The sequence below is a fragment of the Anolis sagrei genome, chromosome 5 (assembly GCF_037176765.1).
Source record: "Anolis sagrei isolate rAnoSag1 chromosome 5, rAnoSag1.mat, whole genome shotgun sequence".
NCBI lineage: Eukaryota > Metazoa > Chordata > Lepidosauria > Squamata > Dactyloidae > Anolis > Anolis sagrei.
In genome coordinates, this window is record NC_090025.1 from 5238896 (window position 1) to 5257968 (window position 19073).

At 42.5% G+C, this 19073-nt stretch overlaps 2 protein-coding genes across 2 annotated transcripts; both read left to right on the top strand.

The window, feature by feature from the left end:
• The first annotated feature begins 1001 nt into the window (after positions 1–1001).
• On the top strand, positions 1002–7934 carry LOC132777118 (probable N-acetyltransferase camello). Its single transcript, XM_060779463.2, has 3 exons — positions 1002–1108; positions 3337–3422; positions 5432–7934. Exon 3 carries the CDS (start codon positions 5512–5514, stop codon positions 6175–6177), a length of 666 nt encoding a protein of 221 aa, XP_060635446.2. The 5' UTR covers positions 1002–1108; positions 3337–3422; positions 5432–5511; the 3' UTR covers positions 6178–7934.
• A 2693-nt stretch (positions 7935–10627) lies between these two features.
• LOC132777117 (putative N-acetyltransferase 8B) lies at positions 10628–18783 on the top strand. Its single transcript, XM_060779461.2, has 2 exons — positions 10628–10932; positions 14752–18783. The coding sequence occupies exons 1-2, from the start codon at positions 10917–10919 to the stop codon at positions 15513–15515; spliced, it is 780 nt and encodes a 259-aa protein (XP_060635444.2). The 5' UTR covers positions 10628–10916; the 3' UTR covers positions 15516–18783.
• Positions 18784–19073: the final 290 nt, after the last annotated feature.

Below are 19073 nucleotides of genomic sequence, written 5' to 3' on the forward strand. Positions count from 1 at the left end.
CAAACTTCCCACACAGAATCCCAATGACCACCAGAAAATACTATGTTTTCTGATAGTCTTTGGCGACCCCTTTGACACCCCCTCCCGACCCCCTCAGGGGTCCCGACCCCCAGGTTGAGAACCACTGGCCTAAGTGAAGTGTTCAACAATATCTAGCCTATCCCCAACATATTTAATTGCAATGGCTCAATGCAATGCAATCATTGGAGTTGCAGTTTTGCAAAGTCTTCAATCCTTTCTACCTGTAGTTAATGCCTTACCCCAGTTAAAGGTGTGACTACATTGCACAATTAATGCAGTTTGATACCACTTTAATTGCCTATTGAGCTCTAGTTTGGTGAGGCACCACCACTGTTTGGGGAATGAGGCTAAAGACCCTGGAAAACTACAGATCCCAGGATTCCATAGCTTTGAGAGCCATGGAAATCAAAAGTGGTATCAAACTGTGTTAATTTTATAGTGTAGATAGAAGCACTCTTTGACATTGGTCCCAATAATGCAGACTGAACTGAATTAATGCAGACTGAACTTTTAGATAATCCAATTCAATGTAATTCAGTAACTGAAGGTTCCTCTGAAAGTCAGCCTATGGCGGCCACGCCCCTTTTTCCCAAAGCCACGCCCCGTCTTTATCAGGCCACGCCCACTCGGCTTTAGCCAATACTCCCGCTCTCAGCTTCTATGTGGTGTTGCCGCCGACTTAACATCATTAGGGGAACCAATCTTTAGACATTTTGGACTTCATTTCCCAGAATCCCTAACCGTTGGCTTTAACAGCTGAGACTTCTGGGAATTGAAGTCCAAATTGGAGTCCAAAGGCGCATGCGCAAAAAGCACTTTGACTCGCCCTCGCAGTCGGCGGCTGCTCCAAAGGTGCATGCGCAAAAAGCACTGTGACTCGCCCTCCTCGGAGGGCGAGTCAAAGTGTTTTTTGCGCATGCGCCTTTGGAGCAGCCGCCGACTGGAGGGATGAAGCTCCTCCCCCTGGTCACGTGGCAGCGGGAGAGGCCGCGCGGGCAGCTAAAGCGCCGGAAGTGACGCAGCTGGGAGCCTGTGGAGAGTGGCTCATTTGGTTCCGGCGGGAGAAGGAAGAGGAGGCGACGCTGAGGTGAGTTGCTTAAGGCGTTATAACGGTGGGGACAGGCTTTTTATGGGAAGGAAGGCCGGGCTGCCTCGTTAGAGAACGAATAGGCCCAATAATATGGATAATATGGCATTGGAAGCGATGCCGACCCAAAATATTCGGCTGCCCGAGGCGGAGCAGCACCAAAATGGCCTCTAATCCAAGGACATCTAATCACCTCTCGACAAAAGATTGCCCCAGGCACTGCCAGGCCATCAAATGCTAAGGTGGTCACTTGAAACATTCTAGCTCCAACAGACAAGAGTCCTTTGTCCCACCCTGGTCTTTCCACAGATATATAAACCCATTATCCTACTTCCAACAGACCTCACTACCTCTGAGGATGCTTGCCATAGATGCAGGCGAAACGTCAGGAGAGAATGCCTCTAGAATATGGCCCTACAGCCCGAAAGAACCTACAACAACCCACTAATCAAGGTGGTGAGTTGAAACATACACACCTAGCTCCAGCAGACAAGAGTCCTTTGTCCCACCCTGTTCATTCCACAGATATATATATAAACCCATTTTCCTAGTTCCAACAGACCTCACTACCTCTGAGGATGCTTGCCATAGATGCAGGCGAAACGTCAGGAGAGAATGCCTCTAGAACATGGCCCTATAGCCTGAAAAAACCTACAACAACCCTGTCCTGATTTTGTTCATTTTCCAGACAGGAAACAGTCAGGGCTGCAACAATAATCTTTCTGTAGCATTTAGCATTGAGTAGCCTTGCAGCTTCAAAGCCTGGCTGCTTCCTGCCTGGGGAAAATTTTTGTTAGTAGGTGGTTGCTGGTCCTGTTAGTTTCCTGTCTGGAATTCCCGCTTTCTGAGTGTTGTTCTTTGTTTGCTGTCCTGATTTTGTCAAAGGCTTTCATGCCTGGGATCCAACAGACAAGAGTTCTTTGTCCCACCCTGGTCTTTCCACAGATATATAAACCTCACTTGACTAGTTTCCAACAGACCTCACAACCTCTGAGGATGCTTGCCATAGATGCAGGCGAAACATCAGGAGAGAATGCCTCTAGAACATGGCCATGTAGCCCGAAAAAACCTACAACAACCCTATCCTGATTTTGTTCATTTCCCAAACAGGAAACAATCAGGGCCAAACCCAAAATGGCCTCTTTTCGAGTGGGATATTTTTGAGGCAGTTATGGCTGCTTGCTGCCCCTTCCTTTAAAACTATATCCCATATCACTTTATATTATATTACTATATTATATATCTCTTTACATTATATTGCTAAACTAGCCGCCCCCTGTCACGCGTTGCTGTGGCCCAGTCTGTGTTTTGTATATGTGTTCATACATATTTGTGTATATGTGCATATATGTGTGTTTGTGTATATATGTGGTTTTGCGCCTGCGTTGTAATGTATTTTTTTTGTTTTTTGGCTATTAAAGTCTCTTCTGTGTTTTTCTTTGTTTTTATAAGTGATGGTCACTCGTTGGCCTGATACGTGTGTCTTGTGTCCAGATTTGGTGTCAATTTGTCCAGCAGTTTTTGAGTTATGATAATCCCACTAACAAACATTACATTTTTATTTATATACTAGCCGTCCCCTGCTACGCGATGCTGTGGCCCAGTCTGTGTATATGTGTTTTGTGTGTATGTGTATGTGTGTGTCTATCTATATATTTGTGTATATGTATGTGTGTGTGACTGGAATATGTATATGTATGTGAAGTGACTGGACTGACCTTGAAGGAGCTGGGGGTGGTGACGGCCGACAGGGAGCTCTGGCATGGGCTGGTCCATGAGGTCACGAAGAGTCGGAGACGACTGAACGAATGAACAACAACAACATGTGTGTGTGTGTTTGTGTATATATGTGGTTTGTGCATGCGTTGTAATGTATTTTTATTTTTTGGCTTTTCAAGTCTCTTATGCTGTGTAATGTTTGTTTGTGGGATTAAGATAACTCAAAAACCACTGTGCAAATTGACACCAGATTTGGACACAATACACCTAACAGGCCAACAAGTGACCATCACTCATAAAAGCACCGGAAACTCAGCGGAAGAGACTTAAAAAGCCAAAAAATAAAAAATACATTACAATGCATGCACAAAACCATGTATACACACATATGCATAGATATATACACAGACTGGGCCACAGCAACGTGTGGCAGGGGACAACTAGTGCAATACATAAATGTTAATATGTCAGTGGGTTAATTGAAAATAATGCTTTCATTTTGTTTTTAGGTGGAACTTGATCATATCGCTTTCTTGATTAGAAACACTTAATGGTGTGAATTTTATTGCAATTTGGAAACCTGAAAACACAGCTGGTAAGTGGCAAGGATGGGGTTTCCTCAGCAAAGATTTTGCAGATAAGTTCTGTTATTTGTTCCCCCCTCCTTTCTTCAAACACTGGCACCTGAAGTGGCTCACCACAACATATATGTATGTTTGTGTGTGTGTGTCTAAAAGTAGACAAATGCACTTTAAAAATATGAAGGTATTAGTCTGTTTCAGTCTAAAAAATTATATTGTATGAAGAGGACCAGAGTCTAGGAAGTCTTATGTTAGAAATTTATTTTCCTTAGTCTCCAAGATGTTATGTATGCATTTGTAATTTTTTTCATACCTAAAACATTGTATGTTTATAATATTAAAGCATTATATTATTAAATTATATTAAAAGCAGCTAAACATTCTATTTATAAAATTAAGAATAATCTAAACAAGACATGGCCAAAGTTCAGCCCTCCAAGTGTTTAGGACTTCAACTCTCACAATTCCTAACAGCCTATCGGCTGTTAGGAATTGTGGGAGTTGGAGTCCAAAACACCTGGAAGGCCGAACTTTGCCCATGCCTGACCTAAACAGTTGATTCTATAATCATCATATATTTATTTATATCCCACTTTCTTCTCTTAATGGGACTCAAAAGTAGCACACAATATTAAAATTCTGCAAATTTCCATTCAACATATGTCATATAAACACTGAAATAGAATTCAGCATAGAAATACTTAAAAAATGACCTAAAGCCATTAAAAACTGTAAAAATGATTCAAACGTTATACAGTATCCCCGGCACATTCTTTTAAAAAATCTTCTTTAAAAGCCTGTCTGAAAAGAAATAGATTGTATTATTTAATAGATGGTGCTATAAAACCAATGATACTGAGTGACAAGTAACTTCATTTGCTGTGTTAATAGCTAACTGCTTCAAATTTTTGAAGTTTAAGCAGTAGTGAAACAAAGCTCATAGCAAGTAAAAGAATGTTGGTATTGATCTCTTTCCTAGAATGGCAATGTGGTGGCCTAGTGCCACATCACTAACTGTGCATCTACATGGCAGAATTAATGCAGTTTGATACCACTTTAATTGTCATGGGTCAGTGCTATGGGATCCTGAAAGTTGTAGTTGGTGGGGCACCAGCACTTTTCAGCACAGAAGGCTGAAGACCTTGTAAAACTACAGCTACTATAATTCCATGATATCGATCCATGATAGTTAAATTGGTGTCAAACTGCCTTAGTTCTACAGTGTATATGCACCCTGTGTTGGAAGGGCAGCAACATTAATGTATTCTTGTGTTGCTGAACCACTCCTGTACATGGCAGCTTCACAGATGTTGTGCAGAACATGTTCTTACTTATATGCAATAGCATAGTGTCCCTTATATAAAATGGAAAACCTTTTCTTTTTTAGGGAAGAGCATATTTGTGGACAGATGACTGACTATAGTCTGTTCTAAATATGCACGTCATAAATTATACTGGTTAATGTATTTTCGAAGGCTTTCATAGCTGAAATCACTGGGATGCTGTAAGTTTTTCAGGCTGTATGGCCACGTTCCAGAAGCATTCTCTCCTGACGTTTTGCCTGCATTTTTGACAGGGAAGAGCATATTTGTGCACAGATGACTGACTATAGTCTGTTCCAAAGATGCACATCATAAGCTATACTGGTTAATGTATTATTGAAGGCATTCATAGCCGGAATCACTGGGTTGATGTAAGTTTTTTGGGTTCTATGGTCATATTTTAGAAGCATTCTCTCCTGACGTTTCGCCTGCATTTTTAACAAGCATCCTCATTAGATCTGTTGGAAACTAGGAACATGGGGTTTATATATCTGGAATGTCCAGGGTGGGAGAAAGAACTCTTGCCTATTGGAGGTAGGTGTGAATGTTTCAATTGGCCACCTTGATTAGCATTTAATGGCCTAGGAGTTTCAAGGTGTGGCTTCTTGCTGCCTGGGGGAATCCTTTGTTGAGAGATGATTAGTGGTTAATTTTCCTCTGGTAACAACAGCCTTCTTTATGTCTTTGTTCACTGGTTCTAGTATTCTTCCACCAGCATTCATTCTCTCAGAGGTGGTGCCCAGCTGGCAACTGTTTTGGGGGTGACCCTGTTCCATGAACTATGGCCACTCACCATATCCGTGAGTACCACCCCGAGGACTATGAGACCGTGCGGGATTTGTTTGCGACAGGGATGAGCGAGTACGTGCCGACCCTGTGTGTCCACATGCTGAAGCAGCCCTGGGTGATCCTGGTCCTGGCTTGCACCTTCTGCCTGCTGCTCACCAGCTCCAGGTCGCTGCTCCTGCCCATCCTTGCCGTCACCCTTTTGTTGGCTGTGGGACGCCAAATTCTGGGCTACATCTGGTCCATGTACATCGACCACTGCCTACAGGAGGACCTGTTGGACATCCCGGCCACCTATGCGACTGACAAAGGGGCTTGCTTCTGGGTGGCCGAGGCTGATGACCGTGTGGTGGCCATAGTGGGTGCCAGGCCTTCTGAGGAGCACTTGGGCGAGCTCATGCTGAAGCGCATGTCGGTTCGGAAGGACTACCGAGGCCACGGCATCGCTAAGGCCCTGTGCAGGACAGTGCTCTCCTTTGCCCGAGAGCGTGGCTACCGATCGGTCGTGCTGAACACCCTCATGGTGCAGCATGAGGCCCGTGCCATGTATGAGGGGGTGGGCTTCCAAATGTATCGCCACTATGTTTTGCCCACCCTCTATGGCCACTTGGCCAACTGCACCATTTCCAAGTATCGGTACGATATTCCCTCTGTGGACTGAGGAGGGAAACTGGGCGACGGTCCAAATTGGATATTTCATTGCTTTTTGCCTTTGGGGCATTAGGTATAACAGGTTCCGGGGAATGAAGAGGAAGGGAAGTGGTGGTGTGGGGTATTGAGTCAAGGTGGCTCATGCCATCATTCTTTTGGGTTGTTGCAGTGGGTACTCACAGGCTGTAGAGGGTCTTTGCAAGGAAGGAAGTCAGAAAGATATCTTCTTTATTTCACCTCTTTTTCTCTGTTCCTATATTAGTGGGAATCCTGATTTTGAACCCGATGTGGCTTATACCATTATGTTTCCTTTGCTGAAGAAATGGGTTTCTCAGCTAGTCACAAACCTTCTCACACAATTATATTTTCTTTGCTGAAGAGAGGGGGTTTCTCAGATAGTTGTAAATCTTTTCTTCAGTCTCATCTTGGTTGTAAACAGTGCCACAATCTGCTCTTGCCTTGTTTCGTGAGAGAGCTTTTCCTGAGGCAAATGATGGCCACATAAACCAGAGTGCCACGACTCTTGCTCCAGTCGCTGTAGGCTGGTTGAGTGCTTTGATTTTTTTTCGACAACTGAGATGGACTCAGTATTTCCAGAGGCCTTTTCATCACATCATGGTGCGACGTAATCTTCTGTGTATTTCCTCAGGACATGCAGCAGGCTGCAAGTGGTGTGAACTCACAGGTTAAAGCATCCCCTCCATCATGGTCCAAATACAGAATGGAAGTTCTCCTGTCATTGAATGAGTTGTGGGGTCTTTTTGCGCAAAAAAGTGTCCCAAGAAGAATGAGGTTAGGGTTAGCTTTCAGATTAGGGTCTTTCAACAACTTCAAACCTGGTAGATGACAAGAGGAGTTGTAGTTGGACTAAATCATCTCAGGAAAAACCTGTCTTGTATATAAATCAGTAGTGGGCAAAGTATTGTTCTCCAGACATTGTTGAATTACAACTCCCAATACTCCCTACCAGTGGATCTTCTAACTGGGACTTTCGGACTTTTAGTTTAGCTGTACTTTGGAGGGACACATTTTGTGTATCCCATAACAAAATCATGGAATAGGTAATTATAAGTTTCCAACCCCTTCCCCCCACTCAAGGAATGTTTATTTTTATCATAGAGAAGATGTTCCAGCTCCTCGTCCAGTTTGTTTACACCTTTTTTCAGCTTTTGTGTCTGAATGCAAAAAGAGTGCCCGTGACATTGCCCATGAGGAAATGCAATGATATTTGGACTTTCTACTTTTGAAAAAGAGCAAATAAGGGGAACCCTAACTTGGTGTGTATGTATGGTATTTATTGTCTATTATTAAATCCTGGATGTATCTGCTGGACCTAAATGGTAAGAGATTGGGGACTGACCAAAAGAAGATGTTCTTCAAGCGGTGCAGAGTTTTAGATGAGTAATTTGTTAAGACAGGTTGTGATGGCCAATGGCTTACATGATTTTAAAAGAGAACTAGTCAGACTCAGGGACAACCCAGCTACGAGTGGCTGTTTGTCATGACCAGTCTGTTGCCTCCATGATTGCAGCAAGAAGCTTTTGACTAGCACCTGCTGGGAAGGAAATGTGGGATGTTCTTGGAGGGGCAATCCTGTCATTGATGTACAGACTTTCCTAAGGAATTGTGCTCACTTATCAGGTCTCTTTCAATGTTTTGCGTGTACCCTCATTGGGCATATTATTGTTTGTGTCATGGGCCTATAGCTGCTATGTTTACCTGTGAATCAGTGCTGTGGAACTTGGGGAAATAAAGAAGTGAATCACCTGTCTTTGCCCATGTTTGGACTGTAGCCACCATCATTTCCAGAGGAGAAGATGAACCTCTTTGCATCCAGTTGCACCCATTGCAATTGAGTATTAAATTAATTTTTTATGTACAGGGTGAAGCAGCATAACTTCCTTTTTTCAAATCTTAAGATCCATTGTATGAATCAGAAATTTTTATTTTTTTTATAATGTAGGCACATACCTAAAGTTTTGTTTTACATAGTTTTGAAGATCAATTTAGTTAGGTGACGTCCCCCATTCTCCATTCACTGAGTCAACCGATTTCTGGCGTTTGTCATGACTCTTGCCAGCATAGCAGGCATTATGTTGGCTATTTCTTCCTGGGTGTTGGTCTTCAAATCTTGTAGGGTCCTTGGAAGGTTCACATAAACGGGATTTCAAAAAAACCCATAGAAAAAATCACAAGGGGCCAAATCTGGAGAGTGGGCCGGCCGCTCGAAAAGTAGGCCTCAACGGCAAAAGCATGCTTCTAACTGTTCCAACGGATGATGGTGACTGAACTGTGTCAGGACAAAGCTTTATACTCCCACCTCTCGAACGAGACCACTAGCGCTCTGCTGTGTCTTCAACCGACTGAATGGCACGTATTTTAAAAAAGGAAGTTATGCTGCCTCACCCTGTATATGCTGTTATTGTTTACTGTCCCCCTTCCACATTCATTGGGGTTAGAGACACAACAAATACACAGTGGCAAACATTCAATGCCAATAGTAATATACAAGCAAACCAAAAACAATCAATAAATGACAAAATAACTGAAAATGATTGCTAATTGATAATTTATAGTTACAAAAGAATACCACAATGTTTGGTAGAAACACTTGAAAACTGTGTCAATACACTTTGACAGAAATCAGGCAGAATTCATTTGTAGCTGTTGATACTGGCAATGTTGCAGAAATCTGAAGAAGTTTCTTCACATTCAGAAATAACTGTCCATCACAGACAAGATTAAGATGCATTTGATGGTTTTTCTGCAGGTGCAATCTCATAGACTTCGCATGGGGATTTGGTTAACCAGTTAAAATTCATGAGTAAACCAGGTTTTTTTTTTAAATTGGGGGGGGGGGGGTGTTCCAGCAGCCCTTGGTAGGACAACCTAGAATGCTGGGAGCTGCAATCAACACCTGGAAGGTTGTCTTATTTTCCCATCTGGTTTAAGGAGGCCCAGACAGATTTCTTAATACAAGTTGAGCATCCTTTGCACAGGATCCCCAAAAGTATCAACACTGAGACATTATTATTATTATTATTATTATTTATTTCAGTTACTTATACCCCGCCCTTCTCACCCCCAAGGGGGGACTCAGGGCGGCTTACAAAGGAAGGCACAATTCGATGCCTATGTCAAAAATACATATATACATAAAAGCAATTAAACAGTTAACAGGTTAAAAACATCAGTAAAAAGGACATTAAGTCCAGTCATGTCTGACTGGGGTGTGGTGCTCATCTCCATTTCTAAGCCGAAGAGCCAGCATTGTCCATAGACACCTCCAAGGTCATGTGGCCGACATGACTGCATGGAGCGCTGTTACCTTCCCGCCGGAGCGGTACCTATTGATCTACTCACATTTGCATGTTTTCGAATTGCTAGGTTGGCAGAAGCTAGGGCTGACAGTGGAAGCTCACGCCGCTCCCCGGAATCGAACCTGCAACCTTTCAATCAAGCTCAGCAGCTCAGTGCTTTAACCCACTGCGCCACCGGAGGCTCCATAAAAACATCAGTACATAACACAATAGTAAACAATCTCATGGTCAGAGTTCCATAAATCCATTCCGTTCCGTCAATTCCTGCCCATCATCAAGGTCTTTCCTTTAGCTGCCAGAATGTCCAAAAGCCTGGTCCCACATCCAGGTCTTCAACTTTTTTCTGAATGACAAAAGGGAAGTCGCTGATCTAATCTCCCCGGGGAGTGAGTTCCACAGGTGAGGGGCCACTACTGAGAAGGCCCTGCGCCTCGTCCCCGCCAGCCTCACTTGTGATAGAGGCGGGGTCGAGAGCAGGGCCTCCCCAGAAGATCTTAGACTCCGAGGTGGGACGTAGAGGGAGATCCGTTCGGACAGATACACTGGGCCGGAACCGTATAGGGTTTTGTAGGTCAAAACCAGCACTTTGAATTGTGCTCGGAATTGGATCGGCAGCCAGTGGAGCTGACATAACAGAGGGGTGGTATGCTCCCTGTATGACGCTCCGGTGAGTAATCTGGCTGCCTCCCGCTGGACTAGTTGGCGTTTCCGAGCAGGAGGACATGAACACCTTTGCTCCCTGATGCTTCAGTATTAGACACTGAATTTGTTGCATACAGAAAATTTCTTACAAATACTGTATAAAATTACCTTTAGGCAATGTGTACATGGTGCAAATGAAACATGACTGAAATATTGTCTTCACGTTCCCTTCTCCTAAGATTTTTCATATATATGTAAATAATCCAAAATCCAGAACACTTCTGGTTCCAAGCATTTCAACCTGTACAATGTTGCTAAAAGCACAATGGATACACAGTACTCCAACTAGAGAAAAGTTTGTTCCTCCCTTCCTTCCCCGTCTTTCCTTTTCTCCTGTTTTTTCTTTCCTTCCTCGCTTCTCTCTGTTCTTCCTTTCTTTCCTTTCTCCTTCCTACCTTTCTCCATCCCTTCTCTTTTCCACCCCTTTTTTCTTTCCTTTCTTCCCTTTTCCTTTTGTTCTCTCCTCCTTTTCTTTCCTCATCTTTCCTTCCTTCTTTCCTACAGCCCTCTAAGGAAAAGTACAGGCAGAAAAGCTGCTTCAAAGGGTGACTTCTGCCTGTATCCTTCCACCAGCTTCCTTTCGGATTTCAGCTTGACTGTGTTTGTTGCTTTGCGATTGGCTGTTGTAAGAGGAGGAGGGATCTGCTGGGATCTACCCGGCCTAAGAAGCCAGTGGCAAGAAGCTTTCCTGGAGTAGGAAAACGTCTTTAAGGAGGACCCTGTACAGATGCCTTCAGCTGCAGGTAAATGGAGCAGTGTGTATATGTGTGTGTTGTGTTAAGTGTGTAAACCAGAGCACAGCTAGCACTGCAGCCCATGAGATTATGTCACAGGCAGGAGGATTTAGAAATAGAAAGTAATTGATTCTACATCTGGCAGAGGTCTCTCAGTAACTCCTTTTGCAAAACGAATGTCCTGAGATTCAACTCTTGACCAGAGATTTTTATTTATTTTTGGAAAAATGAATGTCTTTCTAAACTACTCAGAGATGCAGGGAGATCTCACTCAAAGGCTCCAGTGCCAGCTTTCTTCCTGGACAATTTGTGAGTTTCCTTGCTCCACAAGCAGTGGCTGAGTCTCTAAATAAAAGACCCCTTCTTCCTTCCCAAACTTTAAGAGCAAGGCTTTGGCCACGTGATGCAGAAAGAAAAGAGTAAATACCGAATCCTAGCAACCCCAAAGAGCCAAGGAGGAAGGGAATAATTGGTACGGCACCTGTTTTGCATGCATAGTTTTTGTCTAGTTTTGAGCTTAGGAAGTGTGGTGAGCAGTATTTCAGGGGAAAGACACTAATCTGTCATTCCAGAAAGCTATTGGCATGAGTGGATCCAGTTGTTCATAATGCTCAAAACAGCAGGAAAGGCAATGAAATCACAATGTGTTCTGTGTCTTCTTGCCTCTTGATTCATGGCAACCCCACAAATTTCATATGGTTTTTTTCGGGCTATATGGCCATATTCTAGAGGCATTCTCTCCTGATGTTTCACCTGCATCTATGGCAAGCATCCTCAGAGGTTGTGAGATCTTCTTAGGCGTGATGATTTTGCTACTTCCTTCCTCTGATATATAGCCTACAGCAGCATTTCTCAACCTGGGGGTCGGGACCCCTGGGGGGGTCACGAGGGGGGTGTCAGAGGTGTCGCCAAAGACCATCAGAAAAACAGTATTTGTTGGTCATGGTGGTTCTGTGTGGAAAGTTAGGCCCAATCTATTGTTGGTAGAGTTCAGAATGCTCTTAGATTGTGGGTGAACTATAAATCCCAGCAACTACATCCCAGCAAATGTCAAGGTCTGTTTACCCCGGACTCCACCAGTGTTCATAATTGGACATATTGAATATCCGCGCCAAATTTAGTCCTGCTTCATCATTGTCTGAGTCCACAGTGCTCTCTGAATGTAGGTGAACTACAACTTCAAAATGAATGTCAATGCCTACCAAACCCTTCCAGTATTTTCTGTTGGTCATGGGACTTCTGTGTGCCAAGATTGGTTCAGTTCCATTGTTGGTGGAGTTCTTTGACTGTAGGTGAACTATAAATCCCAGCAACTACAATTCCCAAATTACAAACTCAATCCCCAACCCCACCAGTATTCAAATGTGGGCATATTGGGTATTTGTGCCAAATTTGGTCCAGTGGATGAAAATACATCCTGCATATCAGATATTTCCATTACGATTCATAACAGTAGCAAAATTACAGTTGTGAAGTAGCAACCAAAATAATGTTATGGTTGGAGGTCACCACCACATGGGGAACTGTGTTAAGAGGTCACGGCATTAGGAAGGTTGAGAACCACTGGCCTACAGCACCTGATATTCATTGGCAGGCTCCCATCCAGGTACTAACCTAGGCTGGCCCTGCTTAACTTGCAAGATCAGATAGGGTCTGGTGCTTTTTAAAAGACCCTGTAGACTATAAGGCAGCCTTGGCATTACAAATGATCTTGCAGAAGTGGTTTGAACCCTTTTCTGTCAGCAAGAGGATTTGTGCATCGTCTACAAAAAGGCCTCACCCCACATTTAAGACTTTGACTGCAAAACCAGTTTAATATTTAGTTAATGAATTCCTAGGGGCCATGAATGGTCCTTGCTCACTGATAAAGAGACTTATATGATGGCAGACTGAAGTCCACAAACCCATCAAATGAAAAAGATCTGTAATCTGCAAAAGTGAATGTTACCATGACTCTATTTTAATGGGTTGTAAATGGCTTTTCATTGTCATGGGGATTAGGTTTCTGTCCCAAACCCGCTTGCAAAAACTGCACAGTAGAAATTGTGATCTAGCTGTCACAATAAAATAGTGACCTGGGTTAGATTTGTATGAATCGTTGGATGAATAATTTGTACTTCTAACTGTTTCAAAATTATCCGTATTTTGAAATTTTATCTCTTAGCCATGCCAAAACCTTTGGCTCATTGTGTTGTCGAAGGCTTTCATGGCCAGAATCACTGGGTTGTTGTAGGTTTTTCGGGCTATACGGCCATGTTCTAAAAGCATTCTCTCCTGATGTTTCGTCTGCATCTATGGCAAGCATTCTCAGAGGTTATGAGATCACAACCTCAGAGGATGTTTGCCATAGATGCAGGTGAAATGTCAGGAGAGAATGCTTCCAGAACATGGCCGTATAGCCCGAAAAACCTACGACAACCCTTTGGCTCATTCTTCTTGGTTAGTCCCAACTAGATCCATGGGTAGATCCAACTGATTCAATAGTGCTAATCAAGATTAACTGTTGAACGCAATACTTCCCAAAGCAATTGTCTTTCTTTTCGGCCAATAAATTATAAAATCCTGAAATTAACCACTCTGTTGTGCTTGAAGAATTGAGAAAAAGCACAATGTTTCCCAAGCTGCTAATCAGCTAATTCTTTAAAATCCTATACCTCTAATCTTGAAGCAAGAACAGATATGTTCCTGAAGGCCTCTTACGGGAATTTTTAATTTTATAATTGAATATTTTAATTGAGAATGACAATAAGGTGTTCATACTTTTACTACCCAACATAATACTAAAAGCTGTAAAGGATGAAGTGCCCTTTATCCCAAATGTTTGTCCCGTATTTTGGAATTTTTGAGTTTTTGGAATACTTGCACAGGCAGAATGAAAAAGTGAAAGTGTGGGGTTTTTAATACTATTTAAAGGGAGTCGTGTAAAAAGAAGTAAAAAAATCAAAAGACAATGAGTGAGGTTTATGGAATCTTTTCTGCATTTGTATGTTTAGTTATAGGGATTTGGGTTTATAAGAGGTCATAGTTTTAGTGTCACATACTGTGAAAGTCTACTTTCTATGTATTGTCTTTATTTTTTATTTACTTCTGAGTAAGGATTAGTTTATAAAACCAGATTTCCTATTCTTTCCCATTTGTTTTAGTCCACATTTATTATTATTTGTATGTTGTTGTAAGTTTCCTTAAAAAGACTCATAGTAAACAATGCAAAAAACAAGACAAGGTACAGTTTAAAATGTACAGCATGAATCTATAGCATTAACCATAGACTATTAAAATAAATGGAGCTCCCAGTGGCGCAGCAGGTTAAACCGCTGAGCTGCTGAACTTGCTGACTGAAAGGTCAGTGGTTCTCATTCGGGAAATGGGGTGAGCACCCACTGTTATCCCCAGCTTTTGCCAACCTAACAGTTCGAAAACATGTAAATGTGTGTAGATCAATAGGTACTGCTTCATGCAGTCATGCTGGCCACATGACCTTGGAGGTGTCTATGAACAACGCCGGCTCTTCGGCCTAGAAATGGAGATCAGCACCACCACCCAGAGTTGGAAACAACTAGACTTAATGTCAAGGGAAACCTTTACATTTACCTTTATTAAAATAAATACTTAAAACCATTAAAAAACCCTATTAATATCCATAAAACATTACAAAACGGGATTGGTCTGAAAACACACACTGCTTTAAAAGCCTGCCTGAATGAGTCTTGTGTCACGTCACTTCTGGGATAGCCTTGGGTGAGATATTTATTGGGGGAGCACATACAAAGGTTTGCCTATTGTGAGCATATCTTTGTTGATTAACTGAGAAATCCTTCCATTTTCCAGGAGAACAGGAGTGGGACTCGGCCGCTATGGGCGAGTACACCATCCGCAGCTATGAGGACGGAGACTACGAAGCTGTGCGATCCATATTTTCTGAGGGCATCACTGAGCATGCTCCAGCTGGCTTCTGGCACGTTCTGCGCAGCCCCCAGACGCATGCACTCCTCCTGGGCTTATTCCTGGCATCTTATGGGATCTCCAGCTCCTTCCTTTTCTCTTTTGCAATTGTGTCTGCCCTCTTGGCTGTTGGCTGGAACCGCATGAAGGCCCTATGGAGGGACTACGTTGCAGAGGCCTTGGAGAGTGACATGGTGGACATCCGGAGGAACTACCTGGACACCACAGACTGCCACTTCTGGGTATTGGTGCACGGCAGCGAAGTGGTGGGGACAGTGGCAGTTGTGCAACCGGATGAACGCGCATTGCGAGGCCAGGCGCTGGAGCTGAAGCGCATGTCGGTGAAGAAGGGGCACCGAGGCCGGGGGCTCTCCAAGACCCTCACAAAGGCCGTCCTGCGCTTCGCCCAGGAGCGCGGCTACAAGGAGGTGGTGCTGACCACCTCCATGGTGCAGTACGCAGCACAAAGGCTGTATGAGAGCATGGGCTTCCAAAGAGTCAAGGAGTTCTCCCCCTTCCTGTCAGCTAAACTGCTTCAGTTCTACGTCTACACCTATCGATATGAGATTCCCAGGACTTCGCTGAACGGCGGTCACTCCGACCAAAAAGCAGGAAGAGGGTCCAGGGAGAAGGAAGTGGTCAGTCTTTGAGGAGGAGCCTCATGGGCCACTGTGGACAACCTAAAGCAGTGATGGGCACCTTTTGAGCTTGGTGTGTCAAAATTTGCCAAAAACCTGAGCATAACTTGGGTGGGGTGTCAACTTCGAGAAAAAAAAACCACATAATTTTGCAATATTTATAGTTTAAATAAGAAAAATGTATATTCCATGCTGAGTTATGGAGTGAACAATGCTCAAATGTGCAGATATTAAATTTGTAGAGCCTTTTACAAATTTAAGGATTGAATTAGATTGGCTCTTATAAGGTGTACTTCTCTGTATGCAGCCGCATGTGGCCGCGTGTCATCAAAAATAGCCATGAGTGTCAGTGCTGACACGCATGTCATAGGTTCACCATCATGGACCTAATATGTGTAGCCATATTCTAGCAGCATTTTCTTCTGACGTTTCACCTCCATCTGTGACTAAATGTCAGGAGAAAATGTTGCTAGAACACGGCCATGCAGCCTGGAAACCACACAACACCCTAGTGCAGTGGTTCTCAACCTTCCTAATGCCTCGACCCCTTAATACAGTTCCTCGTGTTGTGGTGACCCCCAACCATAACATTATTTTTGTTGCTACTTCACAACTGTGATCTTGCTAATGTTATAAATCATAATATAAATATCTGATATGCAGGATGTATTCTCATTCACTAGACCAAATTTTGCACAAATACACAATTTGAATACAGGCGGAGTTTGGGGGAAATAGACCTTGACATTTGGGAGTTGTAGTTGCTGGGATTTATAGTTTACCTACGATCAAAGAACATTCTGAACTCCACCAATGATGGAATTGAACCAAACTTGGCACACAGAACTCTCATGACCAACAGAAATACTGGAAGGGGTTGGTGGGTATTGACCTTGAGTTTTGGAATTGTAGTTCACCTATACCCAGAGAGCACTGTGGATTCAAACAATGATGGATCTGGACCAAACTTGGCATGAATACTCAATATGCCCAAATGTGAACACCGGTGGAGTTTGTGGAAAATAGATCTTGACATTTGGGAGTTGTAGTTACTGGGATTTATAGTTAACCTGCAATCAAAGAGCATTCTGAACCCTACCAATGATAGAATTGGGCCAAACTTCCCACACAAAACTCTCATGACCAACAGAAAATACAGTGTTTTTTGGTGGTCTTCGGCGACCTCTCTGACACCTGCTTGCGACCCCCCAGGGGTCCCGACCCCCAGGTTGAGAAACACTGCCCTAGTGATTCTGGCCATGAAAGGCTTCGACAATACGTGGATCTTACACAGGTGGAGGTGTTATGCAAACCCCTGTGTTTTATAAGTTCCTGATACCAGTCATTGTTCTCCCATCTGGCAACCTTCTCGATTCTGTTTGGCCTTCACTGTTCTGCCCATTCCTGTCTCTCTTTGTTCTCCTTCCATGCTTTCTTCTCACCATGTTTCATTTTCCTGGCTTTGTATTTGCTTGCAGTCCCAATGGCACTTGGATCCCAATAGATCCATACTGGTGATGCATTAAAACTGGTCACTATGGACTCCCCAAAGGACCTTATGCAGCTGGAGATGTCAGGCCATTCCCACTCCTGGTTTTAAACGCTTCCCTTGCTATCCACTGTTCTGCCACTTTTCAACCACCTTTTCAAATCTGCTTTGGTGAATAGTATTACATATTTGAGGGTAAAATTATGCACAATTTTCCAGGATACTGTTTTAGGTTAAGGTTTTCAAATAGATCCATCTTAAATGAATAATTAACTATATTCAGCAATACTGGCTATTAAGGTTGTTATCTTTATTTTAGAACAGTAGATCATAGTCCTCAGCTGCATGTTGCATAGCCTAACTCATCATAGCTACGTACCAGAGATACAAAGAATTCTGCTCATACATTGCAAAGAATTCTACGAATAAATTGCAATTATGCAAGTAAATTGCAAAGACATCCACTAGTGCATTGCAAAATATTTTATTAATAAATTACAATTCTGTGAGTAAACTGCAAAAAAAAAATCTGCTAGTGCATTCCTAAAAATTCACTAGTGGGTTGCAAATAATTCTGCAGGTAAATTGCAAAAAAATTCCGCTAGTGCATTGTAAAGAATTTCACGAAAATGTTGCAAATAATTCTAATAAGTTGCAATTTTTTGAGTAAATTGCAAATAATTCTTCGAGTAAATTGCAAAGAATTCCGCTAGTGCATTGTAAAGAATTTCACGAATATGTTGCAAAGAATTCTAATAAATTGCAATTTTTTGAGTAAATTGCAAATAATTCTTCGAGTAAATTGCAAAGAATTCCGCTAGTGCATTGTAAAGAATTTCACGAATATGTTGCAAAGAAGTCTAATGTATTGCAATTTTGCGAGTAAATTGCAAAAAATTCCGCTAATACATTGCAAAGAATTCCGCTAGTGCATTGCAAAGAATTCTAATAAATTGCAAATCTGTGAGTAAATTGCAAATAATTCTGCAAGTAAATTGCAAAGAATTCCGCTAGTGCATTGCAAATAATTTCACTAATACGTTGCAAAGAATTCTAATAAATTGCCTTCTTGCGAGTAACAACTCTGCGAGTAAATTACAAAAAATTCCACTAATAATTTCACCAGTGCATTGCAAAGAATTCTGTGATTGGAGTGCAAAGAATTCTACTAATAAATTGCAATTCTGGGAGTAAAATGCATGGCAAGACACCAGCAAGAATGCTCCATGTGCATTGGGCTCTCCCTATGCACATCAGCAAGTCAAAAGATATTTATGCTATTGGTCTTTTAGAAAGAGACTCGGGTGAAATTTTAATAATTTGAGGTTCTGTTGTAAAGTTAGTTCTTAAATGTGTGTATAGTCCTATATACAACTAGGGTGCTGTAGTGAATCAAGTGCTGATTTCAAACCTCTACACTGGAAAACTGGTTGAATCCCCATTCAGCCACAGAACCCTCCTGGTTGACCCTGAGCAAGTCACTCTCTCTCAGCCTCAGAGTTAGGCAAAGGCAGACCTCTGAACGAATTATGCCAGAAAAAACCCTTGATGGAATTGCCTTCAGGTGGCCATGAATCAGAAGCAACTGGAAAGCATTCTACGACCATACACTATCAATGTAAACACTTTTAGGTTTTTAAACTTACATTTATATTTATAATTTTACTAAAACGTTTGTAATAGTTTTAAGTTTTGATTGTTATTAAATATCAGTATGCTATTAGCTGCCTTGAGTTCCATTAATGAGAGAAAGATGAGATGTGAATGAACAAAATAAATGAAGTAACAGCCCCCATTTGCAGCATAGCAATGGTTCATTTGAGTGTTTCCAGAGGTCAGCAATTGCTTACCTTGCTGCCGCTTCTGTGATATAAAGGGCTTTATTTTTCTTTCAAGTCCTTGTTGTTTCCACTAAAAATGGATGGTAACAGCAATGCTCCACCAAACAGAACAATGTGATAATGTTTGCTAAAAACAGAAATCCAAAGCTTGCGTCCAAGTAGGTTTTGGCCTTTGGACGTGTGACGCAAGTGTGTCCCTTTCTCTTCCCATCCTCTCCAGCAAGTTGGGAATTAATGTTC